This window comes from Cygnus olor, chromosome 1, assembly GCF_009769625.2.
Source record: "Cygnus olor isolate bCygOlo1 chromosome 1, bCygOlo1.pri.v2, whole genome shotgun sequence".
NCBI classification, from domain to species: domain Eukaryota; kingdom Metazoa; phylum Chordata; class Aves; order Anseriformes; family Anatidae; genus Cygnus; species Cygnus olor.
Window position 1 is genome coordinate 13,388,003 of NC_049169.1, and position 21,859 is coordinate 13,409,861.

Sequence of the window (21,859 nt, forward strand, 5' to 3'; positions counted from 1 at the left end):
ATGAACTTGGACTAACTGATCTTTGCCTCCTTCTGCTGTTCTTTGTTGGCATTAAATTTTTTAAGACTTCTAGGACTTCTCAGCACAGGGTTTAAAAAGGCTAACTGTTAACAATCAGAGATCACTTCAGTTTGCTCCTAGCATGAAATCTCATTGACTGGTTTTAATTTGTTGCCGGAAGTTCATGTCTTTAAATCATGGGGTAATAATTTACCTTTTTTTTTTGAATTGATCTTCATGGAGTATGAACACAAAATTTAATGCACAAGAGCAAAAAAAAGACCCATATATCCCATAGATGAGAAAAATCATGAACAAATGATATTTTCCAATGAATTACGAAGGCGAATAACAACCTTTTTATTTTTTGGCAACAATAGGCTTTAATTCTGTAAATGAGCATGGCAATTTGATACAGATACATTTAGCCAAGTATTACAATAGTAAGTAATTTTGTAGTCTCTTATTCAACTTTAAAATTATAGGGAAGCTATAAGGAAAAATTACCACAGCCCTTGCTTCAGACTTTTCACTTAAAAAAAAGTACTTAATAATAGGCTGAGTCAATGCAAAGACAAGCGCCATTAAGGGACTCTTCCATCTCATGTGCTGCATGTGACAAAAAAGTTACTTTAGACACATTCAGGCCTAACTTAAAGACACTGACAAAACAGTATTAGAGTGCAGATATTCTGGCCACCAGTAAGTATTTATACATTAATGTTGCATTATTAAGTGCTCTCTCTCTTAAAGGCACAGTTCTTTAAATCATTTTAAAATTCAGCTTTTGTGGTTCCTCAGTAAATGAAAGTGTAGAAGCACTCAGTAAAATAATTATTTTACTGTGCTTGTGCTTTACCAACACAGCTGTACTGGGAGACTCCCCACATAACACAGAGTGGGGCTATCAAAAAACAGGGCGTAATTTTAAAATTAAGGACTAACAAGTGGGAGATGACACTTTGACAATGAATAATTCAAGTCAGCCATTAATTATAAGACTACATCCTGCTCTGAGGCTATTATTGCTGTTATAGATAAGATGAAGAGTTGAAAAAACAAACTGTACAGCGTACATCAGTGATAAACGTAAGACTGAAACTCCAAGTTATGCCCAGACAATACCTTGTATATTAACCAGTGTTTAGATCACCTCTCAACATTTGTAAACAATTTAACTAGTAAAATCAATTTAACAGGAAAACAAAAATGTGTAACCATAAAATGAACTTTATATGCAAGCTTTAGTTATGAAGCTGACAAACCTGAAATCTAGAACTCAAATTCACTCAATCTGCTTTGTAAGTACACCAAATTAACATTTGTGATATTAAATTTCTAGTTCAAATCAAACAAGGCTTACGAGGAACTGTTACTGGTTCATTATTCAGACCCATCATTTGTGCTCAAGTCCCGTGATTCTCCCTGGCTTAACACAAAGAAGTCTTCCTTTTTCAAGCCGTATCTTTCAAGAGCTTCATTCAGTTTAACTGGAGGATCCAAGTAATACTGGAAAAGTAAGAACAATATGAGGAAAAAAAAAACAACAATTGAAACACATAATAGGAAAAAAAGAAAAAAGTATCACTGCTCTAAAAGACTGGTTTACATTTTAAATATTACCCAAAAAAGCAGGGAATGTATTTGTGAAATCGAACAAAAATATTTGGTGTAATTTTTAATTTTTAAACAGTAAGAATACTGATTTACACTCTTCAAGTAACTAGTAAGACGCAACTTATCCAAAATTCAGCCTTCTTCAGTGTAATTAAATCTCTTAAAAGCAGAAACATGGTCATTAGTTATTCTTAGCACAGAGGAAGAAGTATTAACTGGCAGTAGATGGCGCTTTCTTGCATTAGTAAAACAAACTTGTCAGTTTTATTGTGTAAGAACTAGTGCCATTTCAATAGTGTTCCCAATATTGTTCCTCTGAAATTACTTCATGGTATTTGTTATATTTCAAAAAAGGCATCATAAGGGAGAATCACCCAGTTTTTTGCTAAATAATTAATTTGTATCTCAAGTGTTAGTGATACAGCTTGTTACAAGTATCATGGATAGAAAATGTTTTAACTAAGAAACCATTGAATGTCAGGTGAACATACTTAACAGCTTCAGAACAAAGTTACTATGATAACCTGGTGCAAATGTTGCAAAGGAAGTTGAAAAACAGCTACCAGACAAGGTGCAAAGTATGTGTAGATGCTTCCCTTTTACTGTAGTCTTTGGTCACTGTTAAGGTAACCAGGTACCTGCTTATTAGAACTGGGGACACGGGCAGGGGGAAAAAATCAGCAACAATGCAGGATAACCGATTTTTTCCATATTTTTTGCCAGTAAAAGAACCTGATGTTTATCTATGAATCAAAAATAGCATTCAATTTCTTTACTAGACGGACATGATTACTAAATACTGTATTGAACTAAGGGCACTCAGTGCTTATGGTTTCCAAGTGATGCACTGCTGGGTTTACTTTATTACTGCACAGATGTCCCTACCTACCACGTTCATTATTCACACTACAGGCTATGTTCTAGTTATTTAAACCTCCATACAATCATCCTATTTCTTCAGAATTTATTTGCTGTTTGTTTTCTGCCTTCATATTCTAAAATTACTGGTAATGCACTATCATATCTACTTTATTTTCCATAGGGAATGCTTAGAACCAAAGAGTTGTAGGCTTCTATACTGAATTAACGTCTTTCTTATTTTCAGATGAAAGGAAAGAGGAGCTGTTGTAAGAATCAATCTATTGATTGATTAAAACTTAAAGGTTCAGACTTTAGGGCACACGTGAAGTTATTGAAATGCTTGACTAAAGTGTAATTTTCTTGGCTACTTCAGTCTTTCTCTGCCCCGTATGTTTTACATTTTAGTGTTTACTTCCTAACCTTATACCACATACAAAGCAGGAAGGTGGGCAAATAAAAAAAAGTGTGCAAGTGTGCTCTACTGGACAGATCTACTACCTATATTTACTTTCTCTAAATCAGCAGGACTACAGTTCTAACTATTTCTGTGCATCTGGTTCCTTTGACAATAGAAGGAACTTTAAATATGCTGCTTAGCGCAAGGTTCCCAACGTGTTCCTCTGTCTCATGGGCTTTTCCATCAGAAAGAAATTCAACTTCAAAAAATATTTTTTGCTAAAGTTACAGAATGCTAATAAATCTCCAGATGTTTCAGTAACTCTGTACTTTGAAATTAATTTTAACCATGGAAATATGTTATGCAGTTATGAAAAGGTAGGAACCGTTTTAACTGCAGTACCTATAGGAAAACTTCTCACTTACATAATGTTACATTTTAAATATATGCTACATATCTGTAGATGTAAACTGCATGAACAATGTTTCATTAATGACTGTGTACTCAGGTAATCTGAACTCATATACAGTGCCCAAATGTACCTCATTTGCTAAAGCAAAGGTTCCCCAATGAATTGCTACAGACTTCTTTGCTTGAACATCAATATGGATTCTTACGGCTTCTTCAGGATCCACATGCTGGTGTTTCATAAACCACCTACCAAAACACAAAGTACATTTTTTGTGTCACATAATTAAGTGCCAGATTTCTTTTTCACTTGCATTAAGTTGCAAGGAGTCTTAAAAGATATACACTTGCCTAATCAAAAAGTTATAGAGTATACATGCCTGAAGAATATACAGAGAACTCAAAATCGACAAACTAGAATATACCAACCTACCCACAGAACAGCAGCTCATGTATTTTATTCCCCTTGTCAATTTTTTCTTCTTCCCTATATTTTTAATAGTATTAGTACATATTATTGGTACCTGGATGTAGTAAAACAATAGATTTAAATTCTATTTAATTTAATTCCAGTATTGCTTATCAAAAAGTATGTGCTTCAGAAGACAACTGAAGCAAATGGTGGTAAAGCAGAGGAGAGAATCTGGCAATTTTTGAAAAAAAATACCAGATATTTACCACGTTGTTCTGACTCCTATCTTCCTTTCCCAGCCTATACATGCTTTGCTTCCAGCACTGTATGAATGTTATCACCAAAAAGTCTAGATACCCCATGATAAGTAGGATACAGATTCCTGAACAAATAGGTCTCATAATACAACAGATTAATCTCTGTCTCCAGGTAAGTTGCAAAAGCAGCATAAGGACTGAAGCAAGGGAAAAATGCAGCAAGCTGCATGCATCTAAATGATGTGGGTTATGCGATGCTATTTAAGAGAAAAAGCCACAAAGTAATTCCAGATTTTTACTCAACATTTTTCATGGAAGAAAGTCAGCTGATTTACCCTTGCTGTACTTAATACTGAAGAATAAAACCTCTGAGAACACCACACATACACAGGCAAGCAAACTGGACATTTTAACTCCATCTTCTGATTGCCTGGTTGGTTTTGTTTGGTTGGTTTTGGAAGGGGATGTCAGGTTTGTTTTTTTTTTTTGTTTTGTTTTGTTTTTTGATCAAACGTAGATTTTCATACCTTGGCTCATAAGCTCCAATGGGGATGGCTGCGAGATCGAAAGGTCCAAACCTTTTACCTATCTGTTCAAAAGCAACACAGTATCCGGTGTCTCCTGAAAAGAAAAATCTATTCCAAGGTCCCAAGACAGACCAGCTGCCCCAGAGAACCTTGTTGTCATCTGTCACAGTCCTTTTGCACCAATGTTGCGAAGGGGTAAAGACAAAAGTTACCGCATCGTGGCCAGGGACACAGTTCTCTTCCCACCAGTCCAGTTCAATCACATTCTCACAGCCGCATCGCTGCATCCAGTCTAAGAGCCCTAGAGGCACGAACCAGCGCAGCTCGCTGCCAAAGCGCTCATTTAAACTTTTTACACTGTTGTAGTCCAAATGATCGTAATGGGTGTGGCTGATCACAACCGCATCGATTTTGGGGAGCTGGTCAACTGTGCACGGAGGTCCTCGGAAGCGCTTGGGACCCATCAGCTGCACCGGGGAAGCCCGCTGGCTGAAGATTGGGTCAGTAAGAAATACGATTTCATCCATTTCCACCATAACTGAGGCGTGTCCCAGCCACGTCACTCGCATACCAGTTCCGATCTTTCCAACAAGTTCCGGGTTTTGAACAAAGTACGGTTTTAAAACTGGAAGCTCTTTATCAAGTTCCTAGCAAAAAAGAATACAATATGCATGAGATATCTGAAAATGTAGTTGGCTGTGGAATAAAAACTTCATATAAGGCACAAATCATTACAGTCAAGACTCTTTTTGTTTATATTTTAAGCAACCTAACAACTGCAATACAGATGCCTCTATAATGGCTGTTTTCCCAGCAGCTTCCTCCTAAAATCACCTTTGATTTTGTCACATTTTCACTTCTCTCTCAAGAGAGAGGAGAGAGCTCAAGAGTATTTCATCAAGCCAAGAGACCTACCAAGAGAAAGCACATTCGAAAGCATTACAGTGAAAGCCCTGCAAGGCATTAACAGCCATCTGAGACAGGCCTCACAATGCTTGGTCTTCCTGACCTGGAAAGGAGTATGTACCCTGTTACTGTGACATGCTCTAGTTCAGCTTGTGCGACTAAGCGATACCTCCCCAAGCCCTAGCACAAATAAGTCACAAACCCAGGGATAAAAGAATACAACGTTCCCAAAAATATTTGCCAAAGCTCTGTTCTACCAGCCTGTAGCAGACCCTCTCTCTCCACTATATATAGAAGGACCACCTGGAGGTTATCCTCACCTGGTACTGTTGGCTTTTACACGTCTCTCATCATACCTGCCAGTAATTCACTGAATATTAGCACAGCGCAAAAACTCAGGTCTCATGTTTAAGATGGTCCTTTAGGCACTTAGCTATGCTTTTCAAGGAGTTTTATTGAAATCTTCTAAGTAATTAAAGTTTAATTATTACTGAATAAATCACTGTACCGATCTGCCTGTAGGTTCAGGATGCAGTCCTGTGAATGACTTACATCAACCAAAACCCATACTCCCGTGTAACAAAGTTAACGAAACCTTCCCCCGCCTGCCCTCTTGTTCCAGCAGGAATGCTTACACAGTTCTCAGATCTGACACCTCAGAGAACTGATTCAGCTGAATATTAATCCAGAGGAGGAAAAAAAAAAAGCTTTCAGCGTGGTCAGCTTCCAAATTTGACTCTGCTCAGCCTCAAGAGTGCTGTATTCAGCACAAAGGAGGCCATGGCTGTATGCTATCTACTGAAACTGATCATCAAACCACCACTCCATTCTCTCTTTTTGAACAGAAGTTATGTTCTTCACCGCAGTTTGGTTGAAACGCGAACAGAAAAAGCTTTATTTGTAGTAAATAGGGGGTTTTCTATTAAAAAAAAAGTCCTCTCAGAGCTCCTGACCATCTCCATCCCTGTCTTATGATTGCTACAGCTCTCCTCCCAAATAGTTCTGGTCTGCACTCCTCACATTATTTGAATGGAGTTTTCCTGTATTAGGTGACTTTTGACAACTCTCCTCTCCCTTCTAATCGCTCATGTCCCAAAACTTCCAGTTCCTACTCACATTCTCCCTGTCACGGTCGTTGCTTTCATTCTCTGCCTCCAGCATAGCAGATAAACATTATCAGATAGCTCATACAGAGCCAGCCTCCCGCTCCCTTGAAAGCCCAGCTGATGCTGTGACAGTTTAGGAGTCTAGGATTTCCTTTGCTAAAATAGCCCTGGTAGCTTCAGGGAAGTTACTTACTCTGCAATATTTTATTGATTTCGAGGGCATATGTCAGGGTGGATACTGAAATCTTACTGTAAGTAATAAAATATTAATGAAATTGCTTTTTCTGAGAGCTAATGGACAAGACATGTGTCTCCTGGAAAAAGTTTCATTACTGTCTCCAAAAAAAAAGAGGCATATATTTACTGTATATAGAACCTCTAAAGCGGAATGGTTAGTGCAATACAATCATTTAATTCATTCAACAATAAACAAAGTATGATTAGTAGACTGAGAAAAGCTGTTACTTCTCTAGGAAAAAAAAATAAGAAAGTGATGTTTCTATTTCATTCTAAGTACACAGCAGCACCATAATACTCAAGAATGGAAATCAGGTCGACCCACGAAATTGTGTGGTTAAATCAATAAATCAGATTATATCAAGGAAATTAAACCCATATATGAAATTTAATAATTTTCATAATGCATTTTATGTCAGTAAGGGCATTTTTTATGGAAAGCATTTTTTTCAAGTACTTGTTTTTAAAGTGGGACTACAAATCATTTTGCACTGAAGGTCAGACAAGTTCACTGCGTCCTCACACTTCTGTGTCACAACTATGCCCACAAAGGACATAAACTCTTAGGAAAAAAATAAATTCTGCCATTTCAGGTAAGAAGACAGCTCAATCATTCTGTTTCACATAAGAAGGCAACTGCTTGGCTTTTGCATTAAATGAGTAAGAGAAGTCATTCTACTTATTTGGCTACACTATTTATGTCAAACAAAATTCTCTGGTCAGTACTAGTAGTGCCTGAGAGAGTGTTTATACTAAGCAAGGAGCTGCTTATGTTCAATGATTTCTCACTCATCCTGAAGAAAGGAAGATGAGACTCAGTTCCAAGACCCAACAAGTCTCCTCAGGGCCAGCTTCAGCTTCAACTGGTGGCAAAGGGGACAGGTAGTAAAATTAATTGCCACGTGACAGTTCAGTCAATGAGACTACATATTTAGCATGTGTTCACTGAGATACAGCGTATGTTTCACTGAGAAACGGTGAACAACATGGACCACATCCTTAAGGTCAGTCATAGCAGGGTTTGTTCCTAAAAAGAGGAAACAAACAAAAAAAACACACCTGTTCCCTGATAACTGAAGACTTTCTTGGTTCAAAACCTGGATTGAAAGCCTACTTTTAAAGCAGTGAGCACTCGCTACTCAAATTAGAATATCTTAAACTAAACCACAAGTTCTACTGGCAGTATACTTCGTATGAAATTCTTAGAAATTGTACAATGGGATAACAAACAAAATACATAATCTTATAGAATCTTTAGCCTGCTATAGTACATTTTGTTCTCTGTCAGACTGACCAGAAACATTAACGCCACAAGAATTATAACAGTTTTGAAATGACATCAATTTCAAATCTGCTACCAACAGAAGAAAACCTGGAAAACGTGTCTAATGCTGTCTTGTCTTTATCACTGGATCACTGGTAAAATACGAAAACTTTCCCTACTGTGTCATGTTGTGTCCCCCACCCCCAGTTCTTTCCTACCTAATGCAAAGGAAGGAGAAGCACATGACTGGCTTTGGTAAAACTTGCTAATTAGCTTAGGATTTTTGGCGCTTAATTCATGCTGGAATACCACTGGATTTTTACAGAAATAAGAACATTCTCCGTTGTTGATCCAACAGCTAATACTTAAAAGGCACTTCAATGGCACTGAAAAAAAAAGCTTTTATTAAAACCTGTAATAAAAGTACAAAAAGTTTATGTATTCCAGATAATAATAGAGGCTTGTTGTGAAGACACGATTATAATACATATAGCTTTTACCCACTGAAGTACCTGGATAATTTTTTATTATTATTTTTTTGAAGAAACATATGCAAAGCATTTGGTACAGATAAACTGAACCTGCCCAGTACAGCAGCACACTCAAAAGTGGAAACTGGAGCAGGAATCTCTTCTAAGGATATGTTATCTACCAGTGCTAAATAAAGTATGGAGCCCTTAGTTTGAATTTTAAACAAGCTCCGAAATACTTCACAGCTTGATTTAGGTGTGGAACAAACGTAACTGGAACAAGCATCGAAATGGCTGAGGACCCAAGAAGTGCATTTCATTGATCCCTATCTAGGTTCTTCTGTTTCTGATTTACTTCACCGAGCTACTGAATAATTGCAGGTACTTAATTCAACAATTTCAGATGCAAAGCAATAAAATTAGTCCAAAATGAATTCCAGCTGGGTCAAAGAGAGAACACTTTACAACTGGTAGAGTGCAGATTTCTTTGTAATCATCGTTTATTGCAGGGATAACCAGTAAATTAAAGAGGAGCACTGCAGTTCTCCACTGCCATCAAAGCTGTATGTTCTGCTGTCTGCACTACACCTGAGCACTGCCTTCTAGGTAGCTCAGTCACTAACCAGTTTTTGACCAGCGCTGACAAGATCTGCAGCGATGATTAGAGCCACTGTACGCACACAGAATAGGGCAGCAGTCAAAGGCAATTGGGAAAAGCCCAGTTGTGAATTTTACATAAATGTGGCCAAAGTACTGTAATGCAACACACCGCCTTGAAAGCTGTATACACTGAGACACAACTGCTGTTATTACAAGGTGCAGATAATGCACAGAAGCACAACACCGAAATTAAACTGGTAAATTGTTGGAAGGTATCCCAAGACCCAAATAAGTTTGTTGGGCTTTTTTGCTGAAGTCAATTATTATTTTAGAACAACTACAGCCAGGATTAATTCTCCCTTAAATATGCTGTGTCACATATCCTTAAAGAAATCCCCAAATTTCTCATCCTTGTGTTAGTAAATAACACAACTTTCCTGTCAGTAAAGCTGATCAAATTACTTCCTTCACAGATAATTCACATAAGATAAAAATGAAAACGTAAGCCCTCTGCTAAATACTGCCTGTGAGATTTATACCTTACACTTGCCTTCTTGGATGCTTAAAAGCATTATTAACTCTTGTTGGTTCAAAAATGCTTTCCCTGGTTGTGTACGCCTTTAGTACAGCTTTTCTGCAGCAAAAGACAACACATTAGAAAATAAACTGAGAAGTAATTCTGTCAAAACTGGATCCATCCAACCAATGGTTTTCCAATATCCATTACTCTTCATGGAAAAGAAGCATCTTTCAAAGGTTGCTTCTCCCACCTCCTCTTTTTCAGACCTTCTTTATATACACATTTCACAGAAGCAATATACAAAGAACAAAAAATGGTGTTTCTCAGTAAGCTGGCACTGTACCTTTAATATTTCAGTGCAAATACTTGCTCAGATTAGTTTTAATATATGCATTTTTTCTCTTGATATACTGAAACAGAAAAACAACTCCATAAGTAAAAGACAGCAACTATTTAATATATTTTTTTTTCTACAAAAGAAAAGATTATCTAAATGGCAGTCTGAAAAAAAAATTAAAATGAGATATGCCACATCTATTTTGTCTGATATAAATGTTAGTTGTACAATTTATAAGGCAATACCTATTAAAAATGAAACAATATACCTGTTTATGTAATTTATGATTGAGCTAGGAGGTCATTTTCGTTGTTTTCATAAATATAAATTGAACTGGATAAATCAAAGGTTGAGGAACTAACTGAAAGCCAAAAAAAATGAAAAGGCAGAAAGGATCATCCCACTTTTTGAAAAGAATAAAGAAAGCAATTCCAAAAATCAGAAAAACAACACTGAGGAGAGTCTCCAAAAATTGTCCAGAAGGCATTAGTTAGAAATTGTCATGTTTTATCAATTACAGCAAAGGTAAGAGCAATCTAAATCGAGAACAGAATAAATAAAACACTTACCTGTTTTGAACATGGCACATTGCTGTTATCTTTTTCCATGAGGCACCATTTCAAAACATTTGGCAAGGTTGGTGACTTCCATGTTGGCCATGGGTTGACAAATCTCCCATCTTTGCCTCTCTTTGATTTAGTTACATCTTCTTCTAACCTGTAATCCAGCCTGAAGCTTTTCCTGGAGGTCCTGGAGGAATCGCTGCCCCTGGATCCTCGATCTGCATTCTGAGGTTTCCTCACCGCTTCCTTAGGGTACTGACTGCCTGCAGATGGCTCTTCTATTTTCTTCTCCATATCTTTTTGAGGAGAACTAAAATACATTTTAAATTAATCGATCTTTCCTTGGATTAACATCAACATTCATAAGACTGAACCTTCTCACACATTAGAAACAAGCCTGCCCTACTCATTTTATGATCTACTGTATTTTTCCTCAACAAAATATGCTTTTAAAACAGTCGCTGTTACACAAAAGACTACAAAAACATGCTGTGGCAAGTAGACAGGAGATCTCTTTGTAGTGCAGGCAGAATTTTACTCCCTGGTATGCACAGCTTCAGATACTAACACTATTATCTACCAATTGCAAGACTGAAGGGGGAGGGGATCCTTATTATTCTTCCAAAATGTAAATTAAGTTCCTCCTGGAACTTATGACATTTAGTGTCGGATGTAATACAATCCTACAAACATGTCCAAGAGACACTCAACTATATAGTACCTTAGGACTTGCCCATATAGTGACTTTACTTTGTAGTAAGAGCAGCAGTCTCGTGTAGCATTAACAACATGTTACTTCTGCCTATGAGATGCATCATGACATGTACACACACATCCAAGAACACAGAACACAAGAGATGTTTGGTCCCATTTCCTATCTTGTCCAAAACCAAAGTAAAGCTTATTGTAGTAGCAGTAAAATAATCTGCTTCAAAGACAAGTTTGATACAAATTTCACTGAACTCATGAGCGTAAGGCCACAGAAGCTTGGAACATCTCAAATCATGTCTGCGATGTCTGTTCTTAATTCTGTTTTGAAATGAAAAAAAAAGTGAGAAAATAACTGAGAAAAGCTTATTTCTCTGGATTTCTCACAAATTTGGGGCATTTCTTAGAACACTTTGAACTCGGTAGTCAGTCTCTTACTCCAAACTGTACTTCAGTGTTGGACAGCTTCAGAATATGGAGTGCCATTGATCTCATTAGATCCAAAGTAAAGAAAACAAATATCCCTATTTTACTTTAAAAGTTGCTGAAGCAATTCAGTCAAAATGAAATGCTTCCACTCCTGTATTTACTTTCATCATTTCAGTGTTCTGACCTGTTTAAAAACCAGGTTGCTGTTTTAAAAAGTGCTCAACTTTCAGGTACTTAGAAACTCTACCTGATAAAAACTAGAAGATGCCTAGTAATGAACAGACAGTATGATATGCTGCTTAGATGCAGAAAGGTTTTTTTAAAATTAGAAATTGTCAACTTTGTCATGTGGAAAGTTCTCTACCACACGGTTTAGACTAGCCACCATTTCATTAACTCAGCTATTCAAACTCTTGCTGGTATACTCGTATACAAAGCATAGGTCTGATGTACCAAAGTCAGTCCACTCATACAACATTTTCAGAAAACAAAATTGAATAAAGCCCACAGTTTGCTTTGAAATTATTTCTTAAATGTGGTATTTTCTAAGTAGCTGGCTAGGCAGAACTCACTGTGCTGCTCCTAAGTTCATAATTACAGAAAAAATAGGTTGCTACGGCAGCGTTACAGCTGGGCTTTTACACGCAGAAAAGCCGTGTTACCAAGGCAAACCCAAATGCATTTGCTGGTGATGCTCTGACTCCAAATGCAGAGCTCTTCCGTGCTGCTTCCACAGGGATCAGTTAGTAAACAGCAAGTGGGAACACACATCAATTGTGAATACAGGACAAATGTTCAGTCAACACTGAGAAAGCATTCCTGATGACATGTTTGAGAAGTAATACTCTCGGTCACAATCCTGTTTTCACAAAATTACTTTCTAGCCCAGTTTCCCTGCAGTTTTACTGAAAGTGCTCCATTAAGCATTTTTCTATTTAGCAATAATACACAAAATCTGCATCGTAACATTAACTGTACCTGTTGATACTCCTGAGCTGTTTTCCCTATTCCATAAAAGATTTACTGGAACCAGCCTTCAACGGAACAGCCACTCAAGATGCTCCATGCTGTTTTTCACACATATAAGTGGTAATTAAAAGAATCAGTGGCACAAAAAGGCGGATGAAATATGAAAAAAGTAAAAAAAATTTTAAGGGATATATTAACTGTTACTTTAACTTAAGAATGTCTATTGTGGCATTCCTCAAAGAGCATCTTCAGTGCCAAGTCCTCTTATTAATTTAGCAAAGCACGCAGACACGGCATAAAACATCTACTCCTCAAGAAAGCATCATGAAAACAAATCACAAAAGTTTAACCAGATAGGTACTTAATTCCAGGAAATTCTTCTGTTAACATCTCAGATGTCTGATTTTTAAATATATATGACTACTGTAATTATTGTTCCTACAAGCCATTTTATATTAGAGAGCAAAGTGCCTAAGGTTTTATTTTTAAGCTTCTGTTTATCTATTCATTCATCTCTAAAATAGGTGAATTCTGCCTTTGCTTACGTTTTTATAAAAACCTTTGATCTTATTCTGAAAGTATAAGCCTCTAGGGGAAGTAGGGATCAACTCTGATGATTAAACAAAGACAATGCCAAAGCATTTAAGGCACTGCAGGTATCTGTCTGCCAACATATTTTCCACATGATGCACATACATTACTTTCATTAGTATTCCATAAGCAACCGAAGGGAGAAAAGACCTCAGCACTCACAGAATACTTTAAACTCTTTTACATGCATAAGAAAAGGACAAATTTACAAACTAGTAACTGACAAAGTATTCCTGATGAACTGCAGGTTCCTTTGAAGTATCAGTCTCACCGATTCACTTTGGTTTCATTTAAACTGGTAAAATATATCCAAGACTATTTATGGAATACAGTAAAAGAAATCTGACTTTTCTTATTAAAAAATGGTAGATTCATTTTGAGAAAGCCAGTATGTTTCAATCATTAGCTTAAAAATAAAACTCAACCAGTTATTAGTTTAAAGAGATCCTTACCCCTTTTGCAAAAGAAAGCCTCTGGACACAAGGAAATTCAGCTGTTATATTTTAAATATTAAAAACTATCCAGCAGGAACGAGCTGATATTTCATCCAGCTTTTCTGAGTTCCTCCCCAAGAAAAATAATAGTTTGGCAAAGAGCTTCCAATAATATTTGAAAACTACATTTAAGCACTGGATCACCAGCCAAACTATGACCAGCGGAGGTACTAAAACCCAACTGGACAAGAATTGTGTTCACTGGTGGGGGTGGAGGGAGGCAGCAGGAAGGGGCCACGTCCTCAGTGGATATTTGTTATCACAAGGTTCTATGAGACATCTTCACTTTCCACATTTTTAAATAAAGAGGAAAACTCCTATTCTACTTCGAAGCACTGAACTGATTTGTCAACGTATGGAAAAGACCCTTTGGGACGAGGTGACGTACCCACAAAAAAGGGCAGGCGGATTGCCACCGCTCCTAAAAGGGGCTCAGCCAGGAGGCAATGCAACCATCCCCGCGCTGGGAGACGTTTTCCTGCTTCAGCTGCAGGCAGAGAAGGAAACATACCAACACCCAGGAACTGCTGAACGAACCCATTAGTCATGCCAAACCCACTGTGCCAGAAGGTACACTAGACAGAAGGGAAGCACAGCCCTGTTTGATGAATAGGACAAAGCCTAACATGAATCAAAACACAGAGCTCACACAACTGGTTTTCCAGCACCAGATGCTAAGGGGCCCCTGCGAATCCACAAAGCAGGAGTGAAGTTGTAGATCAGGCAGTACATGGCAAGGAAAACCCCTGCTTTATGTTCTGGCAAACAGGTTCGTTCCTGGAAACAGGATGAAGTTTTTAGGACAGTAGGTTTGAGGTCAATTGTTTATTTTAGCATTGCTTATGTAACTGAAAACTCAGATACAAGTATTTTGGCTCTAAGTCTTTTCTTTACTTAGGAAAATCATTAAAAGTTTATCTAAACATTTTAATACTTCCTCTTATCTATTCAAAAAGAAGGTTGAACACAGGATACATAAAATTTACAAGAAGCACCATCATTAAAATTTCTGTTTTCAAGCGCTCACTGCAGAGCTTCCAGCACTGCATTATTTTAACTTCATCAGTGGAAGAGCATCAACACAGGATCTAGCGTACAAGTCTTCACCTTTTCCATTCAGTCTCTACCAGTCACTACTCAACGCACAAAATGGATATAAAATTCTTCCTACTAAGGATACACATACAGTCACGCTAATTGTAAAGTCTGAGGGAACAAATTTATCCTTTTCTACCTAGAAACATGGTCCTTATTGAACAACATATAACAGAAAAATTCATAACACAGAAAATTTAAGAAATGGTTACTATGACACCGTGGTTTACTGGAACCCAACAAGATCCAGAAGACTTCATACCTACCTTGCAAACATCCCATATATTTCAAATATCCTTATTACTCTGTTTTTGAAGCAACAAGTTTGGTTCATTTCTGATTGCTGTCTCTCTCTATAGACTACATCCAGGATTTAGGTGATGCAGGGTGCAGCCCAAAGTGATACCTGAATACTGGATACACAACTCACAAATTTTCTTACAATATGCATATGTTTTATAGCTGCCAAAAGCACACTTCTGGCTTGAAACTAGAAAAAGGGTTTCTGCTAAAAGGTAAGGTATTTGCAAACACTAGGGAGCATACAAGTAATTTTTTTGAAAAAAGCCCCCTGCACACCCAACTATCAAACCACTGCCAGCTAAATTATGGCTGTGCTTTTATTTTTCCCTCAGGTCAGAAACTGTCTGCATTAATTAATGAACAGTTTGAGACTGGAAAATTCTAAATGCATTTAAACTTTTATTATAAACTTCAGGCTGTCCAAACCAGTTGCAACAGCAGTTATTCCAGATGCCCTTTCAGTCTTAGAATTTCACACAAAGAAGCTCTCAAGCATGGAACTAGCTGATCTGCAAATACTTTTATTATTTGAGATTTCCAATTAAAAGCTACAAGCACGAACAAGCACTACAGAAATTTTCATTCAAATTATTTGATATTTTAACAGCCAGCTGGGATTCGGTGGGGCATCCTGTTCTCCATGATATTTTCAAAATCCCCCCAAATCCATGCTAGTACAGCATTCTTCTCTCCTTGGATGCACCCATTTTGTAGCACAGCTACAGGCTGCCAGCTGCCCCCTCTTTGCTCCCCGACTCTACAGCGGCTTTGTGTGCTGTTAAAGATGAACAACTGAGTTGATAACGCTCTCTATAAACCCCTCAGAATTAGGGTGAATCTTTAGCCAGTCCCATCTAGTTTTCAGAACCAACAGTACAAAGGTTTATTTAGTCATAACAGAGAGAGAAATTCTAGTTACAAATAAAGTAAATGTGAAGCATCTTATAACAGCTGCAGTACTTACAGTGCCACCACCAGCCAACCCACCTGTGCCCTTGTTACTCCCCTAGGCTTGCCAGAACAAATGTGTCCCCACATGGTGAACTCAGTCAAGCAACTGATCAAGCTGATAGTCCCTCCTTACCTGCCCATCCCCTAGAGAAGCACTTATTTTCACCTGGATCACTGTGTAACCATGCAAACACTTATACCAACAAGCTGGCTGGGACTGGGGAGGGTGCTAAACCACCGGGAAGTTATTCACAGCGATTACGAGTGCCTATCAGCTACACCCTGCTGTGTCCTTGGACACAAATGCAAATGTGCGTTAGTCGGGTTCATGGTAGCCCCTGGGGCCAGCTATTTCTCAGCCCGGTGGTCAAGCGCGGACGTCAGATGGACTGCAGGAGGATGCCTCTTCCTGGAGCTTGGGCAATGCATACCAGCTCTCCCCGTGCTTCCAGCGCCCAGCTGGCTAACTGGCCCTGTCCTCCACAGCTGCTTTACAGCCCTGACATGCTGGGGACTTGCATTTAGTATTACAGAAGACTTGTGCTACAGACATATTCTGCTTAGCTTGTGACACTACATGACAGTCGCTGTCTACAGGGGCCACGCGTACTAACAGAGCTGACAGACCCAGCATCCAATGCCTGTACCTTTACATACCCATTAAAGCAAGTTGTCTCCTTCTCTACCCTCATCTTTCACTGCAGGCTTGCATCCAGGTTTCCAAAAACTGGCACGCGGCCCCCACGTTTAAAAGCGCAGCCTGGTCTCTCATTATGGTTAAGCACAAGAGCGGCGTATCGCTGTGCTATTCTGAAGGCAGTCACAGAAGGAAAGCAGGAATCCATTTGCCCTACACCAGAACATAAGAGTGCTTTACTGTCCTCTCCCCACACAACCGATCTCATACAGCTACTTAATGTATAGGGAGGAACGCGGGAAACACTTCTGGAGCTGGGATTCAAAGTTTTCTTACCTGCTCGGCTCCGCAGGACTCCGGCTGACCACCTACGGAAATGAGGTTTGCGTGTTGCAGCTGTGCTGTGGTACACGGGACAATTACTGCATCATGACTCAAATGCAGACAATTTGTAAAGTCAACAAAAAAATACCAGAAGATAGCCCATGCACACAGCTGAGCACAAATAACCTTTGGATTCAGACAGCAAGGATAATCTCCATGGATGGTGCCTCACACTTGCAAGGGATTCCAAAAAAGTTCCCCGAAAGGAGCAAGCTCACAACTGGAGCCACCCAGCTACAGCACCAGGACCCCAGCAGTAGCGCTCTGGCACCAGCCCTGCTCTAATAGCTGCTCATGCAGATGAGCAGTTCATTAGTTTTAGTTGCCCTCCTGACGTGAATAGAGTTAATCATAGACACAAACCCTGCCAAGACGGGGCTTACTGTTAGAAGAAACAATCAAACGTTGAAGTTCAGCATTTATAAGCACGCTTTAGCCACTCTCACGTGTTAACAGGCTGAGCATCTTGGTTTTAGCATTTCAAGCTATTTTGTGATGCCGAAGCTGTTAGCACAGGGTTTTTGTAACTAAAATGAAGTTTTAAAATACGACAAGCTTGCACTCTGGCCTGAGGGCAGAGGTCTCCTGCCTAACATCTTCTCTCAATTAGATATGACTACAAATAAATAACACTCCCCTGTCACACTTACTGAGAGTAAGGCTCCACACGAACGTACAGTGGCAGAAATCTGACTTTGTTCACGGCACACGGCCACAGAGGCAAGGTAAGAGCTGTTCTTACAGAAGTGCCCAGAATTCCTATCAAAACCTTCACCCATGGGATCCACGTGGCAAAGCAGGATCCAAAGCAGTTCATATATATACAGCTCTGGCATTTTTATGTCTGCAACTCCACAGTTGCTATCTCCAACTCATTTACGAAGGCTTTTAATTTTCTTTTTCTCTCCAAGCCAGAAAGGAACAAACTGCTATGCAAACTTTCTCTAGACTCACACTAAGAATAATCCTTTAAAATCCTGCAAAGCTTCAGTTATTCAGGAAGTGCAGCAACGCCCAGGCATTAAACTAGTCTTTATTTTTAAGTTAACAGCCACGCATTTTTTGTTTATATGCGTATTTAAGTGCTAGTCTACTTAATTCCCTCTCTTCAGTTCAAAGTCCAAACACATAAGACCCAATGTGATTTCTTTGCAATATAAAAATACTTCCCTAAGTTATTTTTTTCCGTCTTTCACACTTCGTTTTCAACGCGTGCTTAATTTTTGCTTGCCCAAATAACATTCTTTGTGTATATATACACACACATTCCCCCTAGACATTTTTTTTTTTTTAAACAAAACTCTAACATTTGACCTCAAACGTATTGAAATCCAAATAAAACATTTCCACATCATTTAATATAAGGAAATTAAAGTTTTTCCTTATTGAAAAAAAATATAGTTTTTCCTTGAATGTGACTGTTCAAAGACCATCTTCCACATGAGTTAAGCTAAAAGGCAACCAGCCTTCCCAAATACAAGATGTTTGAATCCTCAAAACTTCACGCTAGAAAGACAGAAAGCGTGTCATACAGCAAGCACCCTGTAAGTTCTTCAACTGGAACACAGCCATTAAAGGAAATTACAAGTGGCAGAACACCAGACACAACAGAACACAAATACAGAAGGAAATTAGAACCATCACAACACATCAGCATTTTTTCTGACAACTCCTTTTCCTATACATGACCAGCCTTTTACTCCATCCCCACAACTACAGGTTATGATGCCTCTCCACGTACTCTCAATGAAATGCAAAGTGCTTTAGTTGTTAGTCAACAGCAAAAGAGTCGAAGCTGTTTGTTCATTTGTTTTCCCCTTATGAATGAGTCAAGGCACCTTTCCAACATAAATGTGAGCCATCTACTAATTTTCAAGGCACCGTCCTAAGTACATAGGTGTTTTCAGGAGACAAAGCGTTTAATTTAAAAACACCTAAATACATACACACAAACAACTTATTATTGTGGCAATAACAAGTTATCAGAAACAGCTGAACCTCAATGAAACCTTCCCTCAAAAACCAGGCCACAGCATGGAAGACTTCACCCTAAACAATTGAAGTTATTTCCAAACATTATAAGCAATAAAAAAAATGAAATACTATGATAAAGCTTACTCAGCAGATAGTACAGCCAGCTCCAACTGTGATAACAGGTCCTACACAAGACAAATCTCTTGACATGCATCCACAGCCTTATTCCTTACCAACTGACTTTTCACTTGCACACCACCACACAAACCTTATTTTTTCACAATAGGGACACGACGGCAGCCAAGTGTTTTCATGGTGTCACTTGTTAATGTCCAATTCTCTTTGCTGAACGGCTTTGTAAGGTGCATCTGTTTGGGTGCAGTTGTATGCTATTCAAACCCAAGTCGTACCTTCTTTACATAGCTGCCAATTACACACAGACAGTAAATAACGTGATTGTTAATTCCAAACCAAGCACAACATCTGCTTTACAGAAAAATCCTTGTTATTCAAAGCCTCTAGCTGCATTTAGAGGCAAGATGACCAAGTGATTTACCACAGCCCAGCTCTGAGCATATTGGAACAAGGACCCTGATTACAGCACTAGCCAATGTGCTGCAAGCTACAAAGGCACAGCAGTTGACTGAAAAATTAAATTGAAATCAGGAGTGGATTTATAGATGTGACCAAAAGAAAAAAACTCACAGCAGGTGTTATACATAAAGGCACTAATTAATACGGCAGCATTAGCATTTTCATCACCACAGGTAAAACAATCGCTTTCCTATTTGCAGGATAGAATTTAAAAGCTATTTCTGGTTTGAGAATTAGCAGTTCTAGCTCAATCTTGGGCCTGAAAGACCGACAAAATAGTATTTTTCTGCTGAGGTAATTCCTCCAATCTACTTAGTCTATGCAAGGGAAGAAAACGATAATATCAGAACACTTCCTTTTAAACAGGGCACAGGTCTCTCTTGATCTGGGCCACGCTGAAGCCCAATTAGCCGGTACTTGTATTTGAGCAGTTTCCCTTCCATCCCTTCGTCCTCTCCTGAGCAATCCTCTCCATCACACTGCAGAAATCAGACTGGACTTCCCAGTCTTTAGGCATTCAAAGTTCCCATTATCTTTTTATAATAGATATTTCAATTTCAGACCATTTCAGGCATTACTGCAGCAACCCTTGCAGTAATTTTTGAAATAGTCAGGATTTGTTGTTGTTTTTTTTTTTTTTTTTTTTAAATATATATTATTAATGCTTCTTGTTTTCTTGAAAGTTTAATCAGCAAAATGAATCAGAAATGAATCAGGCTTCTTTATTTATGAACTGAGAGAATAGCTACTATGAATTAAAGAAAAATATACAACCATTTTCAAGAGTCTTTTGCCAAAAAAATGAAGCAACAGCTACTCCTTATTTCCCTGTTATCTTTAATTTTTGATGTTGCTTTAGTCAGTGTAGCTTGAAAAATAAAACAGAAGTACATGAGTACAAACTACTTTCCTTTAGAAGAAAACCTGAAAACTTGCAAATGGAAAAAAAAAAGAAAGAATCACAATCATCACTAGAAAAACCATTTCCGCTGAAGCTTATGAGCATTACTGCACGAAGTCAAGACATGCAACAAATGCTTCCCCTAAATCCTTACTAGAGATAATTAGTGATCATTGAGATTATGGCTGAACTAATTACACTAAGTTACTTCGTTAATACCTTCCACTTTACATTTACATCATGCAACGCAAGAAAAACCCTGGCCAGAAACATCTGCCCGTGCCTCCTGTAGCGAGGAAAACGCTCCCAAAACGTCAGCCCCGCGGAGCGCCCTGCTCCATTATATAACGCGCCTCTCCCGAGCGCCGCTGCAGCATATCCCACCGTCCCCTTAGGGGAAACTACGGCACTGTCGCTTTTATCCCAATAAAAGTGGGGTTTTCTCCTTCCAGCCTCCCTTTCCTCAACGCTGACGGCGCCCGCCGGGGGTGGGGACAGGCACTGGGGGTGCCGCTGCCCTCAGCATCCCCTCAGGGGCTGCCCAGCTCCTCCACCACCGAGCCGGGGCTGAGGAAGGCTCCGATGGCCGGGGACTCCTTAACTTTTCCCTTCCCACCCGGAGGGCCCCCGGTACCGTAATTTTAGTCCCCGCCGCCCTCCCGGGAGCAGGTGGGGTCGGGCAGGTACTTCCCCCACACGACCACGGGAGTCCCGGCTCGCTCCCTCCCTCACGGCTCCCCCCCTGCCCTCAGGAGCGCGGCGCTCACCTCCCGTGCCGCTGCCCCTGAAGAGCCCCGTCCTCCTCCTCCTTCTCCTCCATGGTGCTGCTCCACCCCCTCGGCGGCGGCTCCGCGACTCTCCAGGAGGAGGAGAAGGGCTGCGGCTTCCCACCTGACCAGCACGCCGCCCAGGGCAGCGCGGCGAGCTGCAGGCAGCCGCTCCGCAGCGCCCTGCTCCTCGCCATGGGCCGGGCCGGGCCGCTCCCCGCGGCGCTCACAAAATGGCGGCGGGGGGGGGACTGGCGCTGAGGGGGTCGGCATGGCCGGTCAGGGGTATGGGGTGGTTGGTCAACGCTGCCTTGCGGTCCCGTCTGGGAGTGTGAGCGTGCTCTTAACCACCTGGTGCTGCACTGAAAAGTTTCTTGAACTCGGTTTTGTTAGGAGCTAGGAGGGATGACACCGCTGCCAGAGGGAAGCAACTCTCACTAGGTCACGTACCGCCGGAGCAAAGCCACCCAGGCAGCCTGCCTTCCTCTCACAGAGCAGCTCTCAGGCCCCTGCACTGCCTTCCTTCTTTCCTCCACTGTTAGGAAGATAAAGCTCATGCCAGAGTTTCTTTGCACAGGGG

The 21,859-nt window shown here is 39.6% G+C and overlaps 1 protein-coding gene across 4 annotated transcripts; it reads right to left on the reverse strand.

Moving 5' to 3' along the window:
* Positions 1 to 363: 363 nt before the first annotated feature.
* Positions 364 to 21,824, reverse strand: NAPEPLD (N-acyl phosphatidylethanolamine phospholipase D). 4 transcript variants are annotated; one of them, XM_040544565.1, is made up of 5 exons: positions 21,730 to 21,824; positions 10,489 to 10,792; positions 4,480 to 5,126; positions 3,418 to 3,532; positions 364 to 1,509 (listed from the first exon to the last, which is right to left on the reverse strand). In XM_040544565.1, the coding sequence occupies exons 2-5, from the start codon at positions 10,774 to 10,776 to the stop codon at positions 1,384 to 1,386; spliced, it is 1,176 nt and encodes a 391-aa protein (XP_040400499.1). In that variant the 5' UTR covers positions 10,777 to 10,792; positions 21,730 to 21,824; the 3' UTR covers positions 364 to 1,383. The 4 variants fall into 4 exon arrangements, with proteins under 4 accessions (XP_040400499.1, XP_040400497.1, XP_040400500.1 ...); XM_040544563.1 differs by lacking the exon at positions 21,730 to 21,824 and adding an exon at positions 21,280 to 21,703; XM_040544566.1 differs by lacking the exon at positions 21,730 to 21,824 and adding an exon at positions 21,147 to 21,252.
* Positions 21,825 to 21,859: the final 35 nt, after the last annotated feature.